Source organism: Perca flavescens, chromosome 21 (assembly GCF_004354835.1).
Source record: "Perca flavescens isolate YP-PL-M2 chromosome 21, PFLA_1.0, whole genome shotgun sequence".
Classification (NCBI taxonomy): domain Eukaryota; kingdom Metazoa; phylum Chordata; class Actinopteri; order Perciformes; family Percidae; genus Perca; species Perca flavescens.
Window position 1 is genome coordinate 1,023,076 of NC_041351.1, and position 10,000 is coordinate 1,033,075.

Genomic DNA, 10,000 nt, shown 5'->3' on the forward strand with positions numbered 1-10,000 from the left:
TCTGTTGTTGCTGCTGACAGACTCAGATTATTATTCTAAGTGTCTGACAACATTATGGAAAGGATCCCTACAGAGATAGACCTTTTAGTTAAAGAGTATGATCCTTTTAGTTTAACATGGGACAGCCCCAAAATCACCATCACCAAACTCCACCAGACTCCATGTAAATAATCAGGACTTTTAGCGTGTATAGAGCCAGCATATCTCCACCAGAGTCCATGTAAATAATCAGGACTTTTAGCGTGTATAGAGCCAGCATATCTCCACATGTAAATGGGTGAATTAAGGGTTTATTTAAAAAAAAAACAGAGTGGTGATTGTTGGAACATTGGAAAGATGAACTAAGACGGACTTTGGTAGTTTTATTTAGACAGAAAGTCCACTTTGAATGAAGTGTGTTTTACGATGATAAAAGTAGTGATTATTTACATGGAGTCTGGTGGGTTTTGGTCTTTGTTGATAATTAAATCTTTATTCCCTCTGAAGTAACACAGCGAGGAAGACAAGATGAACAGAAGCTGTAGAAAGAGAAGAAGAAGAAGAGAAGTGTGGTCCAACCTGTGGTGCGTCCTGAGGCGTACAGAGACAGGACGGCCTGGATGGCCACGTACATGGCGGGAACGTTAAAGGTCTCGAACATGATCTACACACAAACACTTACATTAATATCTAAATATCAATCAATAACTGACCCAAAGCTGCTTTCAGTACAATTCAGTTTATATAAGAAGGAAAACACCCGAAAAAAGAAGCCAGAATTAGTTATTATTTCTCCTTTTTTTCTGTTTATAAAACTTTTTAATAAAGTATATGATCGGTACCAAAAACTTCTGAAAAAAGCGACAAGATGTAATAAAAAAGTCCCGTCAGAAAACATTAAAAAGAACTTACTTTTGTTTTTTTTAAGTCGAAAAAAGCGAGAAAAAATAAATAAATAAAATGTTTTTAAAAAGCGAAAACAAACGTGGAAAAAAAACAACCAACAAAAACATTGAAATAAGTAATAAAAAGTCCCGACAATTTTTTTTAAAAGATTAGAATTTTAATTAGAAAAAAGTGAGAAAACCCAAATTTTTCTGTTTATTTCTCATGTTGTCTGCGTGTAGTACTCTTAGCTGTATAATGTACAGCAGTACTACAGTATCAGGATCAGTATAAAAACACACTTGGTGGAAAAAAATACGCCAAAATGTTGGAAAACGCAAAAAAAATATATATATATATATATATATATATATATACATGTGTGTGTGTGTGTGTGTGTGTGTGTGTGTGTGTGTGTGTGTGTGTGTGTGTGTGTGTGTGTGTGTGTGTGTGTGTGTGTGTGTGTGTGTGTGTGTGTGTGTGTGTGTGTGTGTGTGTGTGTGTATGTATGCATAGTATAATGTACAGTAGTACTACTGTATAATAAGTACCTGGGTCATCTTCTCGCGGTTAGCTTTGGGGTTGAGCGGCGCCTCCGTGAGCAGCGTGGGATGTTCCTCTGGAGCCACTCGCAGCTCGTTGTAAAACGAGTGGTGCCAGATCTGACCAATCACAGAGCAGAGAGTCAGAAACAATCCAACCAATCACAGAGAGTCAGAAAAAATCTGAACAATCACAGAGCAAAGAGTCAGAAACAATCTGACCAATCACAGAGCAGAGAGTCTGATTATTCTGACCAATCACAGAACAGAGTCAAAAACCTGTTGTGCGAATGCGGATTCAACAGATTTCTTTGGTTGCCTCTAACTTCTGCATACTTTCAGCAACAAAAATCATTCAAATATCAAAATGTTCATCTCTTTAAGCACATTATGGTATTATTCAACTTGTTTTCTGCTATAAATACTTTTTAAAATGTTAAGCTTTTTTCAATTTTTATTTTACATTAAAGTCAATGGAGCAATCTTCAATTCCTCTTCAGGCTTCTGAACTTTTTGAAATGCTTCTCCTCTAACATACTTTCACCTACAGGCGTCATTCAAACTTCAAATTGTTCACAACACCTTAAGCTATTACAGTTGTATTCAGCTTTATAATATCTTTTACAGTTTTTGTGGTATCACTGTTTAAGTTTAGTGCTTTCATTCAGGCTTTTTCTGTGCTTATAATGGAGTGAGTACTGAATGAGTTAGAGTGGGAACCCTTAGAAAGTTGTCTCATTCTTCTTCTTCTTCTTATTCTTCTTATTAATATTATTCAACTGTTTAACTCTCCTGTCCTCGGGTCAAATTCAACCCGATTTCAAATAATTTCTATATCACAAAATTGTTAAAAAAATGGTTCCATACAACGCTCTTCACAAGTAAAATAATTGATCAGTTTACTACTTTCATTGAATTTGGATGTTTTATTCAATTTTATAGTATTTGAAGAAAAAAAATTGATAAAAGGACGTTGAGAAAAAGCTTCAAAAACGTGGGTGAAAAAAAACAAAAACCATCAAATCAAACGCATAGAAATCGACAAAAACTTCTGAAAAAGTGTCAAAAAAGACAACTCAAACATTGAAAATAATAGTTTAAAATTTTGACCCAGAAAAACAAAAAGTTGCACAGTCAACAGTCAGACAACACAAAATCGAGAGCTGCCATCCCGCTAAATGTGGCTAACATTATAAAGTTATTAGCCAGTTTGTCTGGTGATGAATAAAGCAAATAACTCTGCAGAAATGTTTCCAGATAGGTCTGTTTCCCGCCATGAAATCTGGGCGGTTTTGTGTGTGTTTGACCTGGAAACACGATCTTTATCTGGCCAACAACTGCTGGTATATAATCCTACATTTCCCATGAGCACTATGTTGTGATGTGTCGGATAAGTGGCTATTGTGCGGTTTCAATTACGAGCTACGGTGAAATGGAGAAGGCAAACGGCGGAGAATTTATTAAGTTAGTTGGGAAAACAAACATTTGGCTAGCGGAGCAATCTGATTGGCTGGTAACTTTAAGAATCTACGAGCTGGATTGGCTGGGATGATGTGTGTGTTGCTGACCTTCTCCATGTCGTCCCAGTTGGTGATGATTCCGTGTTCGATGGGATATTTCAGCGTCAGGATTCCTCGTTTACTCTGAGCCTCATCTCCTACGTAGCTGTCCTTCTGCCCCATGCCCACCATCACTCCCTGGGGGGGCAAGGGGAAGGCAGGGGGGAGAGAGAGATAGAGAGAGGTCAGTGTTTGTCCTGCATCATTCGACAAGCAGAACATTTAAAAACACAATGTGTATGTGTCTGTGTGTGTGTGTATGTGTGTGTGTGTCTGTGTGTGTGTGTGTGTGTGTGTGTGTGTGTGTGTGTGTGTGTGTGTGTCTGTGTGTGTGTGTCTCTGTCTGTGTCTGTTTGTGTGTGTCTGTGTGTGCGTGTGTCTGTCTGTGTCTCTGTCTCTGTGTGTGTGTGAGTGTGTGTGTGTGTCTCTGTGTGTGTGTGTGTCTCTGTGTGTGTGTGTGTGTGTGTGTGAGTGTGTGTGTCTGTGTGTGTGTATGTGTGTGGTTGTCTCTGTCTGTGTGTCTGTGTGTGTGTGTGTATGTGTCTCTGTCTGTGTCTCTGTGTGTGAGTGTGTGTGTCTGTGTGTATGTGTGTGTGTCTCTGTCTGTGTGTGTGTGTGTGTGTGTGTGTGTGTCTGTGTGTGTGTGTGTGTGAGTCTGTGTGTGTGTTACCTGGTGGCGTGGTCGGCCCACTATGGAGGGGAAGACAGCTCGTGGGGCATCATCTCCAGCGAAGCCGGCCTTACACAGACCTGATCCGTTATCACAGACCAGAGCAGTGCTCTCCTCATCATCACACATGTCTGCAGGCGGGGGCGCTGTGGGCGAGCTACGACACTACGGGGGGGGGGGGGGGGGGGCAGAGGTTAACACATGTCTGCAGGCAGGGGGCGCTGTGGGCGAGCTACAACACTAAACACGCTTTCAGTGCTCACTTTTAATGGCTACTTTAAGTTTATTTGTACTGCTATGTAGTCACACAGAGGAGACAGAGAGACAGAGAGACAGACAGATAGAGAGAGAGAGAGAGAGAGAGAGAGGTTATTGATGAAGACAAACAGGAAATAAGCTGTTTAATGAAACGGTGATAATGCTGATTCCATAAATGAGAGCATAGTGAGCTGCTATGAAGAGAGGCAGCTGAAGTTTGATCTGATAGTTCTGAGTTAATAAGTTAATAAACTGAGATATACAGAGGTGCAAGTGTATCAAGAGAAAGTGACGGGTTACAGGTAGACAATAATATACATTAATATAATACAGATTATTCTACAGAATCAGAATTTATACTTCTGGTAAGTTTATTTTGATGTGGATGCTGTGGAGGGAGGGAGGGAGAGAGAGGGAGAGGGAGAGAATTTTTAAGGAAAGAAGAAGAAAAACTTTTACTTGAGTAAAGTTTTAAAGTCAGGACTATCACTGAGTAATTGTACTGCAGTATGAGTAGGTTTCCTTCAGTATGAGTAGTTTTGCAGTATGAGTAGTTGTACTGCAGTATGAATAGTATTACTGCAGTATAGTTGTACTGCAATAGTATCTGATCAGATACTCCCTCTCAGCTGATTCTCTACGTTTACCAAACTAGGAGTTGTGAGGTTTCCCCGTGACGGAGCCACAACCACAACACAATGCATTCTGGGAAAACTTCCTAATTAGGGCATGAAGCTGCTGAAGGAGTCTCTCCCTCTCTTTCTCTCTCTCTCTGTGTGTGATGGAGGTCAGGCTCTCCCTCTCCCTCTCTCTCTCTCTCTCTCTCTCTCTCTCTGTGTGTGATGGAGGTCAGGCTCTCCCTCTCTCCCTCTCTCTCTCTCTCTCTCTCTCTCTCTCTCTCTCTCTCTGTGATGGAGGTCAGGCTCTCCCTCTCTCTCTCTCTCTCTCTCTCTCTCTCTCTGTGTGATGGAGGTCAGGCTCTCTCTCTCCAACTACACTCACATTTACACACATTTATGAATGAGAAGGGGGGGCGGATCATTTCATGTCTGCAGCTTTAAACATGTTTCAGGTGATTGCTTGCAGCGTTTTCAGTGCTCAGTGTCCATGCTTTTGGTGCTCTCTCTCTCTCTCTCTCTCTCTCTCTCTCTCTCTCTCTGTCTCTCTGTGTGTGAGTGTGAACCATAATGTTTGGTTAGATTTATTATTCTAACCCCGAGATATACATTACATCATCTCTCTGAACTCTCTCTGTCTCAATCTAACTATTTCATTACTGTACTCTCTCCCTCCCTCTATGTCTCTCTCTCTCTCCCTCTCTCTCTCTCTACCTCTCCCTCTCTCTCTCTCTCTCAGGGACACACTCAGACCATATTTAGACATTTAAGAATCAAATATTTATCTCATCTGTCTGCAGGAGAGAGAGAGAGAGAGAGAGCGAGAGGTAGAGAGAGTTGTTTTGAAGTTTGTGTGCAATTGTGTTGCTTTTTTTGAAAGTATTTATATGAAATGGTTTCACTTAAAAAAAATGTTTTTAAATCCTTTAAATGTGAGATGAAAGTGTTCCTCTGGGCTTCCGTAGTTTTCATCTGTGTTTAAATCTGAGTAACGTTTAAAGCTCTGGGTGTTAACAGCTTTGACTCAGCACCAAGAGAGAGAAGTCAACACCCGCCACGTCCAACCAAACCTCACTCAGAAAATCAACGTTTTAACACTCGCTCCCCAGAACACAAACAGAGCCTGAACCACTCGTCAGCTCACAGAGACAAGAAGTCACTCAGTACACGTCGGAGTTTCTGTTTTCTAACGTGTCTTTTAACCCAATCTGAAGCAGAAAACACACTGTGAGTCTGCAGAATAGGAGGGAATCTTCAGCTCTAAAAACATGCAAAACATGGGTGGAGTCTGGTTTGAGTCTGCTGAGTTCAGCAGGTGCAACAGGGAGAGGAGGAGAGAGAAAAGGAAGGTGAAGAAGAGATTTGGGAGGAGATGTTTTTGCAGATTGTGTCATATTAAATACACCGAGGAAAGGAGGAGAGCAGAATATGATGGTGGAAGACAAAAAAAGCTAAATCTGCAGCACAAAAGAAAGAAATATGTTGGAAAAAATTTCCAAAAATGCCAACAAAAGCACGTTTTGTTTTTTAAGCAACAAAAACTTTGAAAAAAGCCACAAAAGTGCTGAAAAAACTAGCATTATATAAACTATGTTTGGGAAGATTTAGGTACATATATTTGGCCGTGGGTCTAAGAGGTAAATCCCTCTGGAAAATGTTACGTTTTTCAATATAAAAACGTATATTAAGACATGATTTTGTAGCATTATTATCACCATATCTGTGTGTGAAATGTGGGAAAAGCTGGAACAGATAATGCATAACACACAGAAAGCTTAAAGAGAAAACTTCCAACTATACAGGCGACCCAACTGAATCTGAAATCTGGAATATTTCTTAGAATATAGTTCACAAATTCTACAAATAATGCAACTTGTTAAGGGGAGACACCCCATGTGAATAGGACAAAAGATTAACTAATATATATCAGCATACAATTTCCCCAGTTGATTACTGACATTAAGACAAATACCTTTTGTATTACAAGTTTTTAGAATTTGTATGTTTAGATATGCAAATTAGGTATTATCTCATTAAATATGCGCTAATTTGCATATATTTCCAGAAGAGAAATCTGAACATTGGATAAAGCCAGATTCAAAATTCTTGTTTTCTATTTTGTTGACATATTAGAATCAAATGTTATTACACAGGGGATTTTGGATATCTCTTTTTATCACTCCATTAATTAGAAAAAACTGTCAACAGCCAATTTTAAATTTTTGACCCGTTTTTAGGTATAAAATGTTGTATAAATCAGACTCTGAGTGATATATGAACAAAGCCCTCTGTAAAAACCTTCAGAATATACATATATATATATATATATATATACACAGTATATAATATACATAGGACTACCACTGGAAAGTGTGGTGTATGTACAGAAAGTGCTGCTGAAGTGGAGATTTCTGGCTAAAAAAAAACCCATTTTGAGAGAACGGCCTTCAATACACAGATATGTCTTAGAGTGTAGATCTTATACCACTGGTAATAGTGTATATAAGACATGATTTTGTAGCATTATTATCACCATATCTGTGTGTGAAACGTTGGAAAAACTAGAACAGATAATGCATAACACAGAAAGCTTAAAGAGAAAACTTCCAACTATACAGGTGACCCGATCAAATCTTAAATAATATTTCTTAGAATAAGGTTCACAAATTATGCAAAAACTGCAATTTAAATACACAGCTGTTAATACACAGATATGTCTTAGAGTGTAGATCTTATACCACTGTTAATAGTGTATATATATAATATTTCCAGAAACAAGTGGATTATGGCAGTAAAAGTATCTTAAATCTTGAATATATTTCTTACCGTGGCGGTGAGTCTGCAGGACAAGGGCGGGGCAGAAGTGAGAGTCTGAACTCTGTGAGACTGACTTTATCAACTCTCCCTCCATCCCTCCATCCCTCCATCCCTCCATCCCTCCATCCCAAACAAGGCCCTGCTCCCCCTCCCCTCCCCCCCTCTTTCCCTCGCTCCAGTCCTTATAGGGCCGGCCCCGAGGGAAGCAGCCAATCAGACGCCACCGGGCTTTCTCCCATCATTCACAGCATTCCTCAGACAGAATGAATGCTTTTACACTTCAGAGAGGAAGTACTCGGATACTTTATACAACACACACAATGTTAGGGTTACACAGCTTATACTTGACTTTCAGAGAGTACTAGTACTCAGATACTTTGTTCAAAACTACCATGAACTTCCACTGAAAGATTTAGAAACATTTCATTTAGTTTCACCTACAAATCAGAATGCCAAGACATGGTTGCTCCTTTTGGCCCTTTAATAAAAAAGGGTTTGTCACTCTTTTCCTTGGTTTTACACTTGTTCCTAAGTTTTCGGTGCTTTCGCTGTTTTCCCTGTCACTGGGTCAGAGCCTGGCCCACTGGGCCACTGGACCACTGGGTCACTGGGTCAGAGCCTGGCCCACTGGGCCACTGGACCACTGGGTCCCTGGGTCCCTGGGTCCCTGGGTCAGAGCCTGGACCACTGGGCCAGAGCCTGGCCCACTGGGCCACTGGACCACTGGGTCACTGGGTCAGAGCCTGGACCACTGGGTCACTGGGTCAGAGCCTGGCCCACTGGGCCACTGGACCACTGGGTCACTGGGTCAGAGCCTGGCCCACTGGGCCACTGGACCACTGGGTCCCTGGGTCAGAGCCTGGACCACTGGGCCAGAGCCTGGCCCACTGGGCCACTGGACCACTGGGTCACTGGGTCACTGGGTCAGAGCCTGGCCCACTGGGCCACTGGACCACTGGGTCACTGGGTCAGAGCCTGGACCACTGGGTCACTGGGCCAGAGCCTGGCCCACTGGGCCACTGGACCACTGGGTCACTGGGTCAGAGCCTGGACCACTGGGTCACTGGGCCAGAGCCTGGCCCACTGGGCCACTGGACCACTGGTCACTGGGTCAGAGCCTGGACCACTGGGTCACTGGGCCAGAGCCAGAGTCTGGCCCACTGGGCCACTGGACCACTGGGTCACAGGGCCGGAGCCTGGGCCACTGGGTCACTGGGCCAGAGCCTGGGCCACTGGACCACTGGGTCACAGGGCCGGAGCCTGGGTCACTGGGCCAGAGCATGGACCACTGGGCCACTGGGCCTGGGCCCCACACACACACACACACACACACACACACACACACACACACACACAGCTAGCTAACTAGCTAGCTAATATGTCTGCTTATCAACTCCTTGAACGGATTATAGTAACTTTTACCACGGCTTATTGTAGAAAGGCTAAAAAGACATCATTCATGGATCATTGATGTTCGTTTGACTGCCGATGTTACAGCTAGTTAACGTTAGCGCGCTAACGTTAGCGCGCTGCAATCATGCAAAATAAAAAGCAATCCAACAGCACATTATACAACGTAAACAAAGACATTTTCTTGCGGCGGCCTTCATAAAATGAGCAGTGGTGAAAGGTATTATAGTCCACGGATGTATTAAGAGAACGTTATAATCTAGCTAGTCATGTTATCATGGGAAGTGGAAGTGACTATGCTCTTCTTCTCCGTTTTTTGATGAATGTCTGTAGCAGAAACAGCGCCGCCTATAGGCCTGGACTATGAAGTAGCGTATTGAGTCATTTACAAATGGATTCGTTTGGACGCAACTATTCTTGAAACGAATCCAGGAAGATCGTTTTGGTACGTGTGGACGTGGCCTTAGTCTTCTTCTGTATGTCAGTGGTTGCTGAGGCTCATGGGTATTGTAGTCCAGATGGAGGAATGGGTGTCTCTAACTGTACATGATGGCTGAAGCTCATGGGTATTGTAGTCCAGATGGAGGAATGTGTGTCTCTAACTGTACATGATGGCTGACTCCTTAAAAGGTAACTTTACTACGAGGGAAAGAAAACTTCCTGCAGCAGAGATGCTGCCCTCTTTACTCTCCCAAAACTACAGCCAGACCCAGCGGGGGAAAGTAACTAAGTACTCCAGTACTGTACTTCAGTACCAAATGTTGAGGTACTTGTAGCCTACTTTACTTGAGTCTTTTCATGCCACTTTCTACTTCTACTCCGCTACATTTCAGAGAGAAATATTGGACTTTTTACTCCACTACATTCATCTGTTACAGCTTTAGTTACTAGTTACTTTAGTTACTCCGCTACATTCATCTGTTACAGCTTTAGTTACTAGTTACTTTAGTTACTCCACTACATTCATCTGTTACAGCTTTAGTTACTAGTTACTTTAGTTACTCCACTACATTCATCTGTTACAGCTTCAGTTACTAGTTACTATAGTTACTCCGCTGCTTTCATCTGTTCCGGCTTTAGTTACTAGTTACTTTAGTTACTCCGCTACATTCATGTTACAGCTTTAGTTACTAGTTACTTTAGTTACTAGTTACTTTAGTTACTCCGCTGCATTCATCTGTTACAGCTTCAGTTACTAGTTACTTTAGTTACTCCGCTGCATTCATCTGTTACAGCTTTAGTTACTAGTTACTTTAGTTACTC

At 41.9% G+C, this 10,000-nt stretch overlaps 1 protein-coding gene across 1 annotated transcript in view; it reads right to left on the reverse strand.

Moving 5' to 3' along the window:
* Positions 1 to 7,424, reverse strand: part of acta2 (actin alpha 2, smooth muscle) — a 13,160-nt gene extending 5,736 nt beyond the window's left edge. The window contains exons 1-5 of the mRNA XM_028568606.1: positions 7,337 to 7,424; positions 3,636 to 3,800; positions 2,975 to 3,103; positions 1,416 to 1,526; positions 559 to 643 (exon numbers count right to left, since the gene is read on the reverse strand). Coding sequence (XP_028424407.1) covers positions 559 to 643; positions 1,416 to 1,526; positions 2,975 to 3,103; positions 3,636 to 3,764 — 454 coding nt within the window. The 5' untranslated portion in view covers positions 3,765 to 3,800; positions 7,337 to 7,424. The remainder of the gene's footprint in view (positions 1 to 558; positions 644 to 1,415; positions 1,527 to 2,974; positions 3,104 to 3,635; positions 3,801 to 7,336) is intronic.
* Positions 7,425 to 10,000: the final 2,576 nt, after the last annotated feature.